At 34.0% G+C, this 19,824-nt stretch overlaps 1 protein-coding gene across 1 annotated transcript; it reads left to right on the plus strand.

Annotated features, from left to right (window-relative positions):
* The first annotated feature begins 801 nt into the window (after positions 1-801).
* On the plus strand, positions 802-14,676 carry LOC126694733 (pentatricopeptide repeat-containing protein At4g04790, mitochondrial-like). Its single transcript, XM_050391226.1, has 16 exons — positions 802-1,200; positions 1,348-1,395; positions 2,101-2,730; positions 3,625-3,801; positions 4,058-4,122; positions 7,832-7,939; positions 8,140-8,253; positions 9,096-9,191; positions 9,376-9,474; positions 11,364-11,483; positions 12,325-12,429; positions 13,153-13,317; positions 13,389-13,516; positions 13,605-13,683; positions 13,920-14,137; positions 14,355-14,676. The coding sequence occupies exons 1-16, from the start codon at positions 882-884 to the stop codon at positions 14,527-14,529; spliced, it is 2,646 nt and encodes an 881-aa protein (XP_050247183.1). The 5' UTR covers positions 802-881; the 3' UTR covers positions 14,530-14,676.
* The last annotated feature ends 5,148 nt before the right edge of the window (positions 14,677-19,824 follow it).

The raw sequence follows: 19,824 nt of genomic DNA on the forward strand, positions 1-19,824 counted from the left end.
CCTAGCACATTTTAACCTAGAAAAGAGTTTAAGAGGACAAAGCCGCTAGCACAACTGCAAGAAACCTAGAGGCTAAAACATCCTATAGGGGAAAGGGGGATCCTTTCCTTTCCCGAAAATCGCAAAGGACAAAGCCACCGGGGCTTTGATAGTTTGATACTATTTTTTTTTTTTTGATGAAAGTTTGATACTAATTTATAACATGTGTACCATATTAAATATTTGAAGAGTAGCCCCCCATACGGGCCAGACCACAGTTCCTATGGACTATTGTACAACAGGAGATTCCAAATATAAATTAACAAAACTATTACTACTTTACTAAAAAGAAAAAAAATTAAAATGTTAATAAATCAAATAAATTGGATTTTAAATTAAACCCTACCATATACACATGTTAAATAAATCAATTGTGCCAACTGCCAAAAGCTTAACCTATTTAGATATGGTAAATTTAATTAATTAACTACATATTTTTAACAATACTTAATTGATTTATTTTTTTTAAATAAATTTTTTTTATTACATACTGTATACATGTTTCTAAAATTGTGAAATTACATTTTTAAAATATGATTTCAGTTTAGTGATAGTGTATGTACGGAATGTGTGAGTATTTCATTACTTAAGAAACTTAAAAAAAAAAAAAAAAAAATCTTGCAGGCCAAGCACAAATTGGAAATAGAACAAAAAAAGAAAAAAGAAATCAACATATATTTTTTCTATCGTTTGTCTCAAAAAAAAAAAAAAAAAAAAAGGTGATTGGCAAAGGTATATAGAGAGGGAAAACACAAAAAGATTTTTATGACAAAATAGATAGATAGATGATAGAATCATTTAAGAAACGGAGAGCAACGTTACTCCGTTAAGTCTCCAATGCAATGCCCGCCTCCAAGGCCAAAAACCTAAGCTCACTATTCCGCACTGCCGTCAAAACCACCACCACCACTACCGCCGCCGCCACCGCCACCGCCACCGCCACTTCTTCTTCTTCTTTTTCTACACCCGCCCAAGACGCTACTCTGAAACACTTCGTCTCATCGCTCGACACCTCGTCGTCTCCCACCGCCTCCATTTCCAACTTCATCAAACGACGCTACGCCAAAGTCAAGTCCCCCAAATCCTCCTCCTCTCTCTCAACCAATACCTCCTTCTCCTCCTCTCTTCCCATCCTCAACCTTGACCCTCTCTCTGATTCTGGTACTTTTAAAAAAAAAAAAAAATCTTTTGTAATTATGTTTACCGTTACTTTTTGTTTGGTTACTGAGAATTACGAAATGGGAAGTGAAAAGAAATTTCGTGATTTGCTGTCTGAGTTTTTATGTTTGTTGTCGTGTTTGAATGCAGAGGACTCGGAGAAGCAGTTGTCCAGGGAGATATCTTCTATATTGTCCGGTATGTGTTTGTGAAATTTACTCTCAGAGTTTTAAATTGTTTAAAGTTTTAAAATTTTTGGGGGTCCTTGATTTTGAGATAACGGATTACTTTGAAAGTGGAAGTTTGAATTTTTATAAGGATTTCGTGACCTGGGTAGTTGTACACTTGTACTCTGTTGTAGCTATGCTATTTTATTTGAGAAATTCACTTACTCAGCTATGGCTCAAATAGTCAAATGATACTTCTTTCGTTTAAATAAGTTGTGGGTTTAAGACCCATTGGGTGTCTGTGTAACTTAAAAGTGTTAGTAAGAATGTCCATTTTCTAGGGAAACAAGGTGAGCTTATTATGAATTCTCTTTTGGGTACTAGTTTCATTAGGTTGACAACGTGAAAGAATGTAGGAGAGTTAATTTTTTTCCATGTGATTGTGATATATTTCTAAATTACTTCCCTGAAAATTACGGGAGCTAGAAGAAGATAAGAATTTGGTAATTTTGTTATGACTGCCATCCTATTTGGGTGGATTGGCTGCATTTAATGTTTTCCTTTAGATGTCGTCATCTGCTCGGGTGTTACATGTCAGTAAAACATCTTGACGATTGTATTGCATTTATTGAAATTGTGAATAGTCTTACATTCATATTCAGCTTTTCTTTGACTTGGATTTTGATTGTTAATGGCTGGGGACACCTTTTTCTTTTTGTGTAATTTGCTTTTGCAGGTGGTGAATCGGTAAGTTCACCTGATTTGCAGGGAGCTGATGATGGAGAAGATATTGTGGAAAAAGTGCTGAATATACCATGGTTTTCTAACCTGTCTCACAATCATATATCACTACATCGGAAAGAAGTATCTCGTGAACGGAAACAAAAATGGGTTTACAAAAGTTCCCAGGGGAATCGTTTTAACCGTTTAATTTCAATGTGTGGGCAGAAACTGGGAACAGAGACTACCATACAGGTATTTGGTAAATTGGGACGAGAAACTGGTGTCAAAGAATATAATGCATTAATAGGACTATGCGTACAGAGGGTCAGGAGAAGCGATGATGAAGATGCTGCATTAGAACAGATACACATGGCTTTTCGACTTTTTGAATCAATGAGAGAACAAGGTTTCCAAATAGAAGAGGATACTTATGGCCAATTTCTTCTGTATTTAATTGAGATGGGTATGGAACAAGAATTTCATTTTTTCTGTGGAGTTATTGGAAAAGATAATCCACGTTCGCTTCCAAGATTAGGCTACTATGAGATGCTGCTGTGGATCAGAGTCAACAATGAAGAAAAGATTCAAGAGCTTTGTAAATACATTGCAGTTGATAATGGGGGAGACAATTCCACTTTACGAGGTATAGGGTCCCACGTGACAACCCATTTTTAAGCTTAACTCTCATTAAAAAATGAGGGTTATACTAAGGCCTTTTCTTATTTTACCATTCTAACTCTTAGATAATTGCTAGGAAATATGAAAGAAGTAATTTGAAAGTTATTGTTTCATTGCACCATGGCGTTCTTGCAAAGTAAGAACTTTCGTGATTGCCATTATATTTATTACAGGTGGAATAGATTCACCTTTTTTATTTTTTATTACAATATAAAAATTCTATTCTAGCCTAATCTAAGTATATATGCATGTGAAGTTCCCTGGAAACTTGATCCCTAGCCTTTGCCCCCCCACCCACGAATCCCACGAGGACTTTGTACTTGTGGTGTGACCATCATGCCAAAGGTGTGCGGCGGTAACAGATTCACCTTTTATATGGTCTTTGATGCTGTATCTTGGCCATGTAGAATCCTTTTTGCATACAACCATGTTAAGTTTACTATCCAAATGATGTCTATGGACTTGAATGGTGTCTTTTTTAATTATGGTGCACCCACCTTTTGAAATCCTAGGATGTTACATTGTTTGGACAGGGTTAAGAGAGGTAAAAGTTACTAAACAGTGCAGATAACTTTACAAGTTTTGAAATTGCTAATTATGTTTACCTCTGTAGCCCACATCAAATTTGGCCTCTGTAATCTTGGTGGGAATTCACGTTTGACGTCTATGGATGACACATTTGAAACACAAAGTTAGATTCTGTGTAGAATGCTGTGTCTGGCTTTGGTTGTTAAAAACAGTGCATATGTTAGTATAATAAACGGATCTTTTGTGCAGTTTAACTTAAGATCCTTTTATGACAAAGTAACTTCTTTCTGTTGGTATTATTCAACCTCATCAGCTTCAACTCATGTTGCAGAGAATTATTTGTTAGCTCTTTGTGAAAGTGACCGGAAGAAGGAGCTTTTGCAGCTGCTGGAAATTGTTGACATGATGAAACTTTCACCACCAAATTCTGCAAATATATTTAGATCATTAGGAAGGCTATCATTGGAGTCTTCCGCTGAGAACTTCCTTATGGCATTCAAAAACTGCAGTACGTTCATTAAACATTGTTATTATTTTTCTAGGGACTCTGATATTAGTTTTGTTATTCAAGGGCTTTTTGGATGGGATAACAAATAGAAACTGAGTATTCTTAAGGGAGACAAGCCAAGTTATTCATATATTGTATTTTTGCAAATATTTTTCATGTTTAAAAGTAAGTTTTTATTTATTTATTTACAAATTAGAGTTTCTAGGATTTGGCAATATATCTATAAAACCTGATGTGGTTATCTTAATAAATGCAGATTATGAAGCAGAAAATATCTCAAACTTCATCTCTAGTTATGTTGTTAGCATTCCAAATTTAGCGGTGAGGAACTTCTCATGAATGCTACTGGTAATGTCCTTGTGGCCATAATTTCTGAGGCAATTTCTGCTTCACATGCAGTGTGCTTCTTTGTAAAAAATTCATTTTGTTCTTGCTAATGCGTTACTTGAAACTTGACCAGCATTATTTTCTTTTAAATATTAAATTAGTGTAAGAACATATCTTTGTACTTTGAATACACAAGAGCTTGTTTAGACCTCAAATTTAAAAATTACGGTTAGATTGCTTTTACTCTAACTTATCTAAGTGCGGAACAAAATTAAATGAAACACAATAAACCGAAAACTACTCTACTGTAAGCCATATTCATCAAATAATAACAACATAATGAAAGCTAAAAGAGTAGGGAAGAAGGATGCAAATACAAGATAATACCGAGACGTGTTATCGAAGAGGAAACCGAAAAACCTCTTCGCTACCCTCCAAGCGGTAAATCGACTCACTAGACAATTAGTCGGGATATATGAATATCAAGAGATCCTCCAAGCCTAATCTACCCAATGCACCTAAGCTTTCCAAGCTTCTACTCCAACAAGGCTTCTTGGAACCGTGTCTTGTCTAGTTTTTCCAGATTCTGCAATTTAGCCCGATTGCATCCGCCAATGCTTGATTTCTTCTAATACTTTCTAGTAGCACCAAAACCTCACTTTACACTCTGATTGGGTGTGGTAAGTGTTTGAGCTATCAACCTCTCAAGGATATGGATATGAATATAGAGAGGTAAGAGTAGAGGAAAACCACAAAGGATTGTGTAGAGGATTGTGGGTATGACAATCTTTAACTCTCAAGGATAATTTCTAGGGTTATTTATTTATTTTTTTTCTAAAAAACACTACTTACAATATATGGGTAATGAGGGTATAAATAGTGTGTGAAAACATGGTGGGGCAGATATGCCAAAATAGCAAAACAGAATGTTTTGTGGGTATTTCGCGAGAAGGCTTTACCCGCAAATTACTCACGAAAACCAGTTTTCATGACTCTTCGCATTCCAGTCATGTGCTCTGCACGTGGCTCACTTCGCGGGATAGCTTCTTGCGAATCTTCTCGCGAAATCCACTTGGTCTTCAATAAGAACTTGAGTTTTCACACTCTTTCTCACACACAACCTTTACAATAAAATCCCACCTAAAATACACGGTAAACATGATTGAACATAATTACAATTAAATTTGATACGGAATTAAAGCCAACACAAAATAGTTGTAAATAACAACTTTACAGTACACAATGGTAATTAATAGGAAAATGGGAGAAGATTGAAGAAAGGTTTTCTTTAAAACTATATTTGGGAGTTTGGAGGGAGAGGATAGAAAAGGATACAAGGATGAGCAAAAGGAGAAGAGAGGAGAGGATATAAGTTAATTCTTCTTCTTCTTTTTTGGATGCTTTATTGATATTCCTACCCTTGTTTGGTTGTAGAATGTAAAGCAAAGGAAGGCTTAAATATCAAGTAAACTGACAATAGAGAGAGATAAATGATAAGCATTAGTATCTATAAAAAAAAAAAAATTATAAGCATTGGCAGGGTCCAACTGTGGAAGAGGTAGTACAAATTTTTGAACCTGATATTCACCTTGTTCAAATTCCTCTAAATTGAAAGAATTAAAGCAAACAGGTATTTCATATCCTCTCTTCCTGCCCCCAAAAATACATCCAAACTGCGGGAAGAGGAACCACCCTCCTATTCCCTTGTGGTCTTCTCCGTGGACAAGAGGATGGATATCTTGACTACTTCTCAAAATTGGTTGATGGTGAATTCAGTATAACTTTTAATCATGGAAAGTTTGTACCTCAGGCACAAGGTGAGATGAAAATCCTATTTGGGGTTGGTAGTAACCTGATTGCATATTATTAAAAATAAATAAATAAAAAATGAGCAAGAGTGATGTGGCCCTTTATAGTATTGGTGGTCTCTTCATTCCTTTGTTCCCTTTTTTTGTTGGTACAGACTTTAGAAATGGCATTTTACTCAACTTCACAGGACCTGTTGTAGTTCAGGAGCTCATGTAAAAATTAAAATTATTCTTTTGTTTACATCAGGGGTGGAAGGCATACATGCTCACAAGTCATGTACAAAATAAACTTCTTTTGTTTACATCTGGAATGGAAGGCAGACACACTGACAACTTATGTAAAAAACAGACAAATTCTTTTGTTGGCATGCTAGAAATTTATGTAGGTTTATTAGTAACTTTGCTTCTTGATTCTCTTTGAGGCAATGCTTTGACCACTAAACTACACTAAGGGATGACCCTAAAATCATTGCAGTGTTTCTTAAGTGAGGTACCTACTAGGCCTTAAAATATTAGTTAAATCTAATGACTTACATGGTTACATTTGCTTAATTATTGACCAACAGCATTGGAGATGATCTTTCTAAAGTATTATTATCAATATTTTTTATTCTTCTTCCTCCTTAGACCATAATGAATAGTTAAGTGTGTGCTGGACAAGAATGGTTGGATGGTTGTAGAGGCTTTCTAACTACTGACTTCTCAGTTCTCACCATGATCTTTTGAAGCTATGATGCTGGTTTGGGCAAAGTTACCTGGATAATAATTTGTTTTGCTAAACAAGTAGGTGAATGAGAATATGATTTTAGGTAGGACAGAATGGTGGAAAGGAAAAAACAAAAACATGATGCCTTGATTTGTTGAAAATGGATCTATGGAGCCTCCCCCAATTTAATTAAGATGAAGGTTTAGTTGAGATGAAGCTTATACAAAGACTGAAGAGTATGCCTTCCATGTCAATGAAGTTAGGATGTCTAATCCCTTTAAAGTTGTTGCAAGCTAATGTCTATAATCCACATTAGAACCCTAACTCCGATATGCTTTATAGGAGAAAATGTAGACAAAGGTTTTCCATGGCTCATTGCTTTTTGTTTGAAGCATAACAAGGACCAAACAACCCATTAGCATACCTGTACCCTGTATGTTTTCAAAAAATAGGGATTTGGAATTGTAAATTCAACAGATTAATGGTACGTAATTCTTTCCTTCCTCTTTAAAATTGGAAACTTTATTTAAAAATAATCCTAATGAGAAAAGGGTGGTCTGTCTACTCATTGTCTTTCTGCATGTGATGCCCTGGCAAAGGGATAATTTGTGATTTCTGAAACTGAGCATAGCCTCTGGACAGAGCTGAATGGGTAAAAGGATTCTTGTAGCCAAAACTATACAGTTGGAATTAGGCTTTATTTAGCTGAAGATGAACCTCAAGGAAATACATCTTTAATTGTCTTCTCTTTAATGAATAATGCTGACTCCTTTTTTGTATGGATCTATGGAAGTTGTAGCTGGTTGACAATGAAGATAAAGAAAAAATGAAAACATAAAAACTTAAGAGAATTGGTGATTTCAATGAAGTGTTTATATCTTGCCATATTGTTATAAAACAAAATATATGCCTTGCTAGGTGTCAGATTTCCTTGATCCCCACATCACTTGAACTACACATGAAAGCCAAAATAATGTGCATTCTGTTGAAATATCTTTTGGCCTATTTTCAAACATATAATTGCTTTATGACTCCAATCAGCTTCTATTTTTCTATTAAAATTTTCAACTAAATGAGCACTTTCTTCCATATTGTTATGCATAATCATTATTTCCAATAAATCTCAATTGTTTATCATTGTTTCTCATTTTGACTTTTGTTTTCTCACTTGTTTGATTGAATATTGAAGGTTGAGGATGTCATTTCAAAATTTAAAAACTTCCATGCAAAATTGGAAGTGACACCTTCGTCCTCATCCTATGCAGAGCTCATTGCATATTGTTGTGATTCACTGAAGGTATGATTGGTCTGTTGACTAAAAGGAGAAAAAATAAGTTGAACTCCTAATTTGTTTCTTGTCCATATACTATCTTTTTCTATGAGTCCTCTTGTTTTCAGGTTGGTATACTTCACTAGATAATTTTGTGTTTTTTAGACCATTTTTTGTTTGGACTATGTTTGAAATTTGGTATATGTTTATTTATTACAATTTTTCAGGTGCATGCTGCTCTTGATTTAGTTGACGAAATGTGTGAAGTGGGGTTGACCTTATCAATTGAGGTGTTACACTCCATTTTACATGCTACCGAAGAGAGCTGTGAGTTTAATTTGGTATGTTTTATCATTTCATTTATCTCCCCCATTTCATATGGTATTTGTTGTGCTTTCTTCTCAACTTGCTGATACTAACAATTTAAACTTAGAATTTATATTAATTTGATGAGTCAATTTTAACTTAAAATTTATTACTTTTATGAATGGTGAAGAGATTTCTTAATCCAAACTGGCTGAATAAAAACAAAATTTAATGCTGGCATTATGTTGTGCCTGCCTCTTTGTAATTGTTGAACCTTTTGACATCTATTATCCAAGGACTGGGGGAAGTTAAGTTTGCAAGTAGTTAATTAGGATATGTGTTGCATCTCCCAGATAAAATGAATGTTTGATTCCATTCTAAACATATGTAGAATACATAATGGTGACATTAATTATAATTTCTTTACCAGGAAGAGGGCCAAAAAATAACTTTATTACTAATAGTGATAATTATGGACAAGAATCATAAGATGAACATAGACTTAAAACTATTTTCTCTTGAAATTTTCTGTTTCTACTTTATACTTCATTGTCATCTATTGCACCTATAATTTTTGGGTGTTCTATGTTATTTGGATTTATGTCTTTTTAGCATTAAGATTTAGATTATGAAGTTTCAAAGATTTCTTTCCTCTTTTGATTTGTTTTGCATGTCAATCACGTTAGAAGTTTAATATTTTCCTTTCTAGTGATTATCAGATGTTGATTATATGTTCAGAAAGATCTTTTATGTTATCATCTATTAACGTGCTTTTGCTATTAACCTTCACTGTTGTTTTGACTCTGTTTTACTGTATGTCAGTACTAATATGTTTTCTGTTTTTCTCTTCCGCCTGGCAAATTACATCAATCTCAAGGTTCGTCGAATCTATTCAGTGATTTGTCGCCAGGATATGACGCCAAACAATGAAACCTTCAGGAGTATGATAAGTTTATGCGTGAGAATGAAAGATGTAAGTTTTTGCTTGGTTTTTTTTTTTGTTTGTTTGTTTGTTTTTATTTATTGTGCATGCACACTGATGCATTGATTTTCCCTTTGTTGCATTTTTCCAAACTAATGTTTATACTTGGATATGTTACATAGTTTGATGGTAGTATCACACCACAAATTTCTGTTATTTTTTCTTTCCAATGCAGTTTGAGGGTGCATATGGCATGCTTGAGGACTTGGAGAAAATGAATTTGACACCTACAGCCAACATGTACAATGCTATAATGGCTGGATATTTTCGAGAGGTAAGTTTCTTAGTTTAATGAGATGCTCTTGGTTTTTTTTTTTTTTTTTTTTTTTTTTTCAAAATTTTTTTTAATGATATTTTGATTTCCAAAACATCATTGGGGTTCTCTATTATAAGTCAGTATGGTTTCTGCTTATTAGTTTCTCTTCTGTTGGTAAATTTTGATTAGTTGAAAATTATTGCCAAGTATGCATTTGTAGAACCTCTAGCAAGTAACTGTTTGAACAATCAGTGCACACACAATTGACGTATGCACATACATTAGTACATATGCAAGGAATAGAGAGGCAAAGCTTGGACATTTTCGGTGTCCTTGAGCTAAGCTTGGACATTTTTACAAATACCATCTTTGATCTTGTTCTTTCCAGTTGTTTTTTTTTCAAAAGAATTTTTTGACTGTGAAATTAGTGAGGTAGGTTATGGAAGGCTAATGGAGGTTACCTCAGGTATAAAAAAAAAGTGTCAACTTTTGAACCATGGGTAAACAAGGTTAAAATGAGCGTAAGGTTATCTGTAATTACCTTTTTTTAAAAACTATATGTAAAAAATTTACTTTAAATTAGAGTTTCCATTAGGGCAAGGTAGACAGCAAGTGAAATTGCAAGTTGAACACCCAATTTGGCATTAGTGTGAAACAGTGGGTCTATGATTTCACATTAACATGAAATCATGGGTGGAACCCATGATGTCAAGACAACATGGGGTGGCCGTGCCCCTTTGCGCCTTCAATAGTAAATTTATTTGTTAAAAAAAGGAAAAAAGGATGGCCATGCCAGCTAAAGATGATATGGGATGATGGCAATTCCAACATTTGAATGAGGACACCCAAATTCATCAATTTGAGCCACCAGTGTCATTTTTGCCAAGGTATCGTTAAGTGGCGTTGCTAGTGTGCATGTCATGGTGCAAGATGGTTTGGTCACCAAGGGATGTCATTCTGTTCTTAAGGAGAGAGAAGTGGTTCAAGCTAGGAAGCACGGACAAGGACTCAGGTACGGGTATAGACATGGTGACATGAGTAATTTTTGAAAAATTATAACATAAAACGGCTGGTATGACATCGATATGACACAAGTATGACATGGGTGCGACACCCTAAATGAAGTGTCCGTGCTTCCTAGGATTCAAGCATGGCTTACATGAGGTACTCCATCGACCAACCCCACTTGGTCCTTACTCCTTACTGTCTTCAAGGACCGACCATCGCAGCAATGGTAGGATTAAGAGATTCTGGCCTAATTCTGAGCTTTGATGGTCCGATTAGCACTGTTTTCTGAGGGATGTTGATGTTGGCAGGACCATGAGGCAAGGACTAAAATCCTTGTCTGATTTCACTGATAGTGACTGATTCCAATCAGTCAATTGTTGTTATAGGGAGAGTGAGAGACACGAGGGGACTAAAGCAATGAATCAGTCAACATTGACTGTGATTGAACTGACCAAAATCGTGGGATCTATTTAACATATGCATAATGCATTGGCTTTACAATTTATTGTTGGGTGGGGTTGTTCAGGGTTTTTTGCTATAATTATTTATAAAAATATAAAAAAAGGTTTTTTTTGTTGTCATTGTTTTTTTTTTTTTTTTCTTTATATTGGTAATGGCTTTGCAAAATTTTCTGTTGTCCTTTGAAAATTGCCTTTTTCTCTCTGAGTTATTTGTAGAAACTCAAAAGGTACACTTTATTTAAGATAATGGGTAATCTCAATTATAGTTTTAACAGATGATATGTGTAATTTTACAATCTTTAATTATTGCATTCTCTGGGTATGGCTGCAGATCATGATAATGATGTTATATGCATCAATGACTTTTCAAGCTTTATATTAATATGGTTTCTGCATTCAAGATTTCTTGGTCTTACTTTTTTGCTAAACACTTCGCAGAAGAACACGTATGGAGCATTGATGGTTCTCAGGAAAATGGAACTTGCAGATGTAAAACCTGATTCACAGACGTTCAGTTATCTGATAAGCAACTGTGACTGTGAAGAAGATATTATCAAGGTAGTTTGAAATTTATGTTTTGATCAAGGTTTCATGTTTACGTTGCTGCTAGATAACATACGGACCTCCCCATTCCATTGTATTAAATTTTATGGGCTTTAATGCAATCCTCTTGAGCATGAGTATAAACTACTTAGCCTGTCGGGGGTAAAAAGCCCTTGAATTACTCGGTAACTGGTTCTGGTAGGTGGGGTCAGTTGCCCATAGGAGTTTGATTAACAGTGAGGATTGTTGTACAGTATGCTCTGCGACGTGCAACTAATCTGAGTGAAGTTCTCTTATGTCATAAAAAAAAAAAAAATGCAATATTCATATCCAAAAGTTTACTGTGAGTCTGCAGCCCACAAAAATCTGCCTTTCCTTTTGTTTATTATTAAAACATGAGTAGTATTGACTAATAATACACACATGCACACAAAAAACACAAACTAAATCATATTTATGTTTTCTTTTTTTATATGTTTCCATATAATGTTACTTTTTGGTTGATTAACATGTGTAGATAATGTTATTGGGTGCAGTTTTATGGTGCTTTATGCCACCAACATTTTATGAACCATCTCATATTTTTGGATGCTTCTGTTGGTAGTCCCTTCACTACAGTTATTTATGAACAATTCTTGCATAGCTAAAATACTTTTTTTTGTGCATGTCAGCATATTTGTGTGTGCCTATTTTTTCCTTTTGGGTTTCTTTTTTATTTTTGGGGGGGTTGGGGGGAGGGGGGGGGGGGAGGGGGGGGAGGAGGGGGAGGGGGTTGATGGGTTATGTAAATGATACTTTGCTGTTTTTAAAAATTTCTGAAAGCTAAACATTCTGTGGTCAATTTATTTGCTTGTAGTATTATGAAGAACTGAAGCATTTTGGAGTTCAAGTCACGAGGCAGATTTTCATGGCACTTATAAATGCATATGCAAATTGTGGACAGTTTGAGAAGGCAAAACAGGTATTTGTAGATGTGGCAAGTTGCTTGTAATGTAGTTTATCAGTCCATTAGTAAAAGAGAAACGCTATGTCCACAACACTTTTACAACAAATTATAAGTGGCAAGTTATTATTGGTTGTTATAGGTAGGTAAAAAAGTAATTTAAGTTATGGATTCAAATCAGAACCACTAACAACTTACCATCTATGGTTTGCTGTGAAAATATTGTGGATGTAACATTTCTCTTAGTAAAAAAGACTTAATATGTAATGTGGAATGTACCTTAAAAAGTGAGAAATTCATTACATATATTAGTTATCTGCATTATATTGATTCCAACTCTATTCATCAGAGTGAAGATGATCATGATAGTCATAAACTTAGACAAGAAGGAGCTAAGCTTGAATATGTTTTCATTGGGCAATTGTAGCTGGCTCTTAGGCACCCTAAGTATGGGAATTTTTTACTCTGCAATTCCTAAAAAAGTTGAAATCTTATTTTAATTTAATTTTCAATTTTTTGAGGCAAACATTGAAAAATGATATGCCCTTATAATTTAATCACATACTTTTTTCCCCTTTTAAGCATTACAGAAGCATTCTAATTCTCTCCCCTCACCCCCCCCCCCCCCCCCCAACCCCCTCTTTTTTCTCCTTTGAAATTTTCCAAGTGTAATATATGTGGATGATATTTGTAAATGTTTTGATTGCTGATGTTTTATTTCTTGATGCTCCAATGTTGCAGGTAGTCTCAAATAAAGGAATTCCAGTTAAAAGCCTAAATGAAATCAAGAGTGTCCTTGTGTCAGCTCTTGCATCACATGGGCAAATGTCTGATGCCCTTGATATATATCAAGAAATCAAGCAATCTGGATCCAATTTGGAACCAAAGGCTGTTATAAGTCTTATGGTAAGTTCTTCAACCAATGATTGTATTCCTTCTCTTGTACAAACAATGACTGGTTTTTACTTATCCCATAGGAGCATCTTCAATCTGATGGAGAGTTGAGTAGATTGTTTCAGCTACTTGAGGAATTAAAAGATGTAGACTACTGGGTGGATGGTTGCTGCAGACTTATTTTATATTGTGTGCGATATAAGCATTTAAGGTCTGCTGAAACCGTACCTTTTATTTTGTTGGAAGATTCTTAACATACATGTTTCAGGTTGCTTATATTCATTCTTTCTTTGATTCAGTTCTGCTGTTGATTTGCTCAAGCAACTGAAGGATAATTTCTGTAATGATGATATGGCCATGGAAGTTCTTTTTGATGAGGTTTGCTCCCCTTACTTCCATTACACTGTATGCGCGATATGCATCTATCTATTTCAAGTCACTTTCAGTATATCTTTTGCCTTGAGAGTCTCAGATTTGATTGTTAGAGTAGCTGTGCTTGTGATACTCTTTCAGACATCTGATATGTGAAAGATGGTAGTCTTCATTATGATGTTAACACGGACGGATGGCATGGACCTTAATTTTGTTGTTGTTTTGCTGTCATAAATGTGTAGGTATTTTCCCAAGTTGGAGAGTCAGAGTTTACGCATTTGCAGATTGGACTGGACTTGCTTCAAGTCATCAAGGATGAACTTTGCCTCTCTCCTTCCCGTAAATGTCTTGATTTTCTTCTCAATGCTTGTGTCAATGCCAAAGATTTGCAGAGTTCTCTTCTGATTTGGAAAGAATATCAAGCTGCTGGACTTCCTTATAACGTCCTCTGTTTTCTAAGGTGAGTACTGATATGCTTATTTCTTCTACATTACATGGTTGCTTTAGGTGGACCTCTACCTTCAGTGCCTTGATTTCTGGGAGTAGTTCCTAATGATTTTTGGACTAAATAGCATATTCTAAAACCTGGGTGTGTTAGTTGCCTACTGAAAAAAATAAAAAGGAATTGAGTCTGATTGCCTAAATATTTAATGTATCCATTATTGGAATGCTTGCAGAATGTATCAAGTTCTTTTAGCTACAGGGGAGCATAAGGCTGCAAAGATTCTGCTTAATAAAATCCCAAAAGATGATATTCATGTTCGTTGTGTGATCAAAGCTTGTCAAACAAGTTATATAAGGCCCAAGTCTACAAAGGGTAAGAAGAAAAATAAGGTAAAGAGGAAGGGATGAACTGCACTTCAAAATAAAGAAAATGAAATAATCTTTACTAACAAGCAATTTTGTTCACTCGAAAGACATTGATAATCTGGCCTTTTATACGGAAGTTATATTAATTATATTGAGTTATATAATGAGGAAGTGGGCTTCTTTCGCATATTCACCTTGCTTCTGTGACTCTATTATCTGCAATTTACAAGATCCAGTCTTCTTTCTTCCCCTCCCGTTACTCGGTCTCCCAGATGAACTTGCTGAGTTCTTAAGGGCAAATAAGTGTTAAAGACATTTGAATAGGCTTCGGCTGCGTGAGTATGAGGTGTTGTGTTCTGTTCAGGCACAAAGGTTTATCAATTATATTGCCCACAGGAGTGATTACAAATTAGCATAAATTTTATTTATTTATTTTTTGGTTAAAAGAGGATATATCAGTTTTAGTGCTTATAATCCGATAAAAAAAGGTACATTGGCTTATCATTACAAAGGAGTAATTTAATCCTCTGGAGGGTTATCACAAAATCTAATTCTTCAACTTGAGAACAACCCTGCTTGGCAATTGCTTCAGTGTAGTTGATCTCCCTGCAGACGTGATTTATATGAAAACATTTTGCAAAGACTAATTTGACAAACAGTTTAAACGCCGAGTTCCGATTGTAGGCAAGTGATTCCTAGGTCAACAACTCATCTCTAAAATTTAGTACATTCTAGTTATTTTCCATTCTCCTCTCATCTACTGTTGAACTCAAGTGAACAAACTCGAGTGACAGTTTGTTCGAAAAGGCCATTTCTTTGTAATGAAGCAAGGGCTCTTGAAGTTAAATTTGAAGAAGAAAGAGAGTGAGGAGGATGAAAGTGAATGAGCTGAACTAGTTGGAGTTCCGATGAAAGTGAATTGGCTTAGAGTTGTTTGTGTGATCTGAAGCGGAGATGGGCTTAGAGATTTGAAAAAGATGTTAGTAAATTCGGAAATGGCAATCGTGGTGGTCATTAAAATTCCTTGTTTGATTTGGGTTTTGATTACTCAGATCATATTTTGATTTGTGAAGAAGCAAGGTTTAGTTATTGGTAATTGCAAGAATGAACATATATGATAAAGGGGAGATGGATCATTGTGGCCGTATTTTCCTGGTGTTTTTTATGAATCAACCAACAGGAAACAACAGGTGTTTTTAGTGCTTCTTCGAAACACAAGGAATTTTTCAAAGAGACATTCTCTATGAACCTTGAAACAAATGGAACCTAATACTGTTCCCTCCACGTCCACCCTCTATGAGTAGTCCTTTACCTGTTGTCCTTAATAATTCCTTAACATGAGACAATATTTTGATAGAAAATGAACGCTGGCAACAAAATTCGACATGATATGAGACCATATTCATTTTATGATTACTGTCTTCTTTTTTAATTATCGGACTACCATAAACGTTTATAAGGAGAAATAAAATTAAACATGTTCAGTGTCAATTACAATATATATATATATATATATATATATACTATTTTTAAAAACTTTGCATTGGAGTTACATTAATATTATAAAAGATTCTAATACTAACATAACTCAAAATTTAAGCAAAATCCAAACCCAATAGAAAATAAAATCTTTTTTTTTTTTTGTTTTTTTGGTATACCAATGATTCAGGGAAAATACCATAGAACAAGCAACAGTTCATACCAAAACAACACAATTGCGTAACTGGTCAAGGATGAAGGAACAGCCCAGGCAAAAACAACAATGCCACAACTATACAAAAGTCCCAGTTACGTCCTATTGGATTGAATTGGATCTTCATCCTCCTGAATTAAATAGAAAGAAAATATATTCAAATTCCAAACCAAGTACGAAAATAAATAAATAGATATATTTGCCTCTTCACATGCACTATACACATATTCATAGGCTTTTCTCATTTTTTTTCTTTTCCTTCTCTTTTTTCGAGAAACCTTTTCTTTTCCTTCTTAGTAGACAGTATAATATTCATATTTATGTAACCTAAAGTAGTTTTAAGTATAAAATGTATTCTAATTTTATTTAATTTCAATTCTAAATTTCTTAAATTTATTTTCTAACCCTTAATATATCTTATTGTTAAATCATTTTTGAATACATAATAAGGAAATTAAGGCTATTAAGGTAAATTAAGAAATAATTTCATCAATGGTTTTCCTTTTATTTTTAATTTCCTTAAGAACTAAAAAGAATGAATAATAGAGATAAATAGATAGTTCAAATTGAAACAATATCATTAGAACTTTAATGAAAAAAAAATTAGAAGTTCATTTGAAGGAGGGCATAAACTTTGGGTCTTTTATGTGATTTCTCTAAATTTTTTTTTTTTGGTGAAAAGTGTTGCTATCTAGAAATTCGTGGATAATTAAGGAGATGATAACTGTAGGGCCAGAGAAATTGTGGCCCCGGTCCACTTTACATTAGGACCCAAAGCCTGAGCCGAGGAGAACTATCGTCGAGGACGCATAATGAAAGTCCAAAAAAGGGCTGAGGATATGGTCGAGGACAATCTTATGCTCGACACCCCATAGAGCCCCTACAGGAAAGGACGAGCTCACTGCATGAGCAGGCCAAGTGAAAAAGCTGCCAATACTGCAATAAAGAACTCTGCGTTTGACAGGTCCATGCTCTTCACCAAGCTATTCAACTTTTACAACTACCCCCAACCACTCTAGGTATGGGCGGATAGGACAAGTTTCAATCCCAGAAAGTGGAGCTTACATGTGGACACCGGAGGGAGGGTAAATGTTAGTATAAAAGGGAAAAAGAACCAATGGAAAGGGGGGCGGGAGGACCATGAAGTCTTAGAAAAGGAGAATAATAACACTAAGCTCCTCGGACGAGGTCTAAAGACTGGAACCACTCATGTCGCCATCAGAAGAAGGTCTCGTTAAACACGTCAGGTTCATCTTCATGCAAATTTCCATAGAAACCATGGCTAATCGCTGTTCGGTGACCCAGGCCTAACCTTTCAAGCCCACGCTCTACAAATAATATTGTTCGGGCTCTTAAATGTACGAACCCAATATCTTTTTTGGGTCGCTACAAATTGTGTCCCTACAATAACCATTAATATTTGTCTTATCTTAATTTTATAATCTTAATTTTCCATCTAGGATTTTTTGTGAAATTTTTGTAAAAAATTGTTATTAACATAGCATTTCTCTTTATTTAAACATTAAATTAAAATTTTTTATTATTTAATTCTCAAAGTCTTAATTTTTTTTTATTTAAACCTTATTGTATCACAATATTTTTCCCTTGTACATTAAACATTACATGACCAACTAATTTAGAGAAAAAAAAAAGTAAAATGATGAAAAAAATATTTAATGGTAAAGAAATAAAATACAAAAGAAAATGTTACCTTCAAAAGTTTAAAGGTTCAAAATTTTAATTTAATAGTTTACTATTCCCATAAAAATGAGTGATTTTTAAATGGTTTTAGTAATACATAAACCCCACAATTAGATTTATTTTTTCAATTGTTCTCCAAAACTTTATAAACACAAATTATAACTATATGATTCTAAAATATTAATAATAATTTATACCTTTATAAGTTTTAAAAAAATGAAGATAAATTTTTTTTTACGCATAATTTTAGACTACAAAAACTTAAAATATAATATTTGATTGACGACATACTTATTGGACTTTTATCTTTTGAAAAAATTTCAAACATGGAAGATATAAAAAAAAAAAAAAAAAAAAAAAAAGTAATTGAATGGTAAATTTGTTGTCAAACTTTTTCCTTATATTTATATAATGTGAATGTGTTATATACATGCATAATATTATATCTGTGTGTTTACTGTTGTTCGTGGGTATCAAATCTTAGCTCTATCACTGACTATAGCACAAATCCATTATTGGTACTAAAACATTGACACTTTTACTTAAATTTGGTCATGCTTTCCATATTAAAAACGGTAGAGAAGTGGATCTTGAGCCCAAATAACATTGGGCCTTAGATAAAGATATATAAGCCCAATTCAAATCAGCCCATTCTAAAAAGAAACCTCACTGAAAGAGCCAAACCTCAGACCACGAACCAAGGTTATGCTGCCTTGGTTGTAAACACCAAGAATCTTATTCGAGGACCGTATTTGAGGATGAGATGCTTATCTGAGGAAGCTTTTTGAAGCTTCCTGATAAATATATAGTCACTTCCGCATTAATTAGACTCACCTGCCTGGTATTGTTGCATTTATTAATGAATGACATGTCTAAATAGTGCAGAAAACCCCAAAAGTCTCCATTCATCATTAAAGTAAGAAAGGAAGAGCCTGATGGGACAGAAAGATGTCCAACTATGTAGGGACAACACATCCTAGAGAAGAAAATATGGCAAATATAAGGGAAGATAAGGGCAGAGGGATGGACACAGAAAAAATCACTAAGAGACTTAGAGTGAGAATTGTAGAGAGAAAAACAGATTCTAAAAGCACCTTCAAGAGCTTGTTACTTGAGAGGGAAATTGTAGTATATTTTATATACTTGAATAACATAACCTTTTTACATGGTTTTTACGTAGATGCATGTTCTTGTTCAAATTTCCTACTTTGGATCGTCATTAGTCTATAATACAAATTAGTTGTGTCCTTAACTAGGTTGTTTAAACACTTTTTGACCCGCACAAAAACAAAAAATAACAACTCATTAAATTAACAAAACGCCTTCTCTCCATCTTCCATTTTATGACATTTATGGTCTGTTTGAGATTCACTTATTGCTGAAACTGAAAACTTTTGGCTGAAAGTATTGTAGATAAAGGTAAAAATTAGATGAAATAGTACAGTGAAACTCATGAATAGAATTAAAAAGTACAGTAGGTTATAAATAGTAGCAAAACTAAACTGAATAGTAAAATAAGCTGACTTTTTAATTTTGCCAAACACACACTTACTCCACTTAATTCCTAAAAAAATTGGTTGCTTAGAAATTTCGTTCTTTTGTTAGCTTTATTACTGTTTATATATATATATATATATATATTTTTAATTCTTATTGTAGGACAATATAAATTGAAAGTTCAGGTTTACTCATAAATTTTGATGTGTGAATTTTAGTAAGCTGTGTTTGGGTTATTATATTAGAGTTGCATAGAATGTTTTGATTAAATGTTGATATTTTCATTATGTTCTTTTTATTTTTTGTGATGAACCTCAGTTTTTAATTTAACGAAAATAATACATTGATGAGTTTTGAATTTCACATAATTAGATTTAGTCTAAAGCTTAGAATAGTAAAAATAAATAACAGAGATGGGCTTGAATTGAAAAAGTTTCATTGAGACT

This window comes from Quercus robur, chromosome 8 (genome assembly GCF_932294415.1).
Source record: "Quercus robur chromosome 8, dhQueRobu3.1, whole genome shotgun sequence".
Lineage (NCBI taxonomy): Eukaryota > Viridiplantae > Streptophyta > Magnoliopsida > Fagales > Fagaceae > Quercus > Quercus robur.

Bases quoted from the DNA above. Each gene is read 5' to 3' on its own strand.
- LOC126694733 (XM_050391226.1), top strand. From the start codon at position 882: ATGCCCGCCTCCAAGGCCAAAAACCTAAGCTCACTATTCCGCACTGCC. The intron at 11,484-12,324 runs GTAGTTTGAAAT...ATTTGCTTGTAG, and splicing joins GTGAAGAAGATATTATCAAG to TATTATGAAGAACTGAAGCA. The intron at 13,517-13,604 runs GTCTGCTGAAAC...TCTTTGATTCAG, and splicing joins GTGCGATATAAGCATTTAAG to TTCTGCTGTTGATTTGCTCA.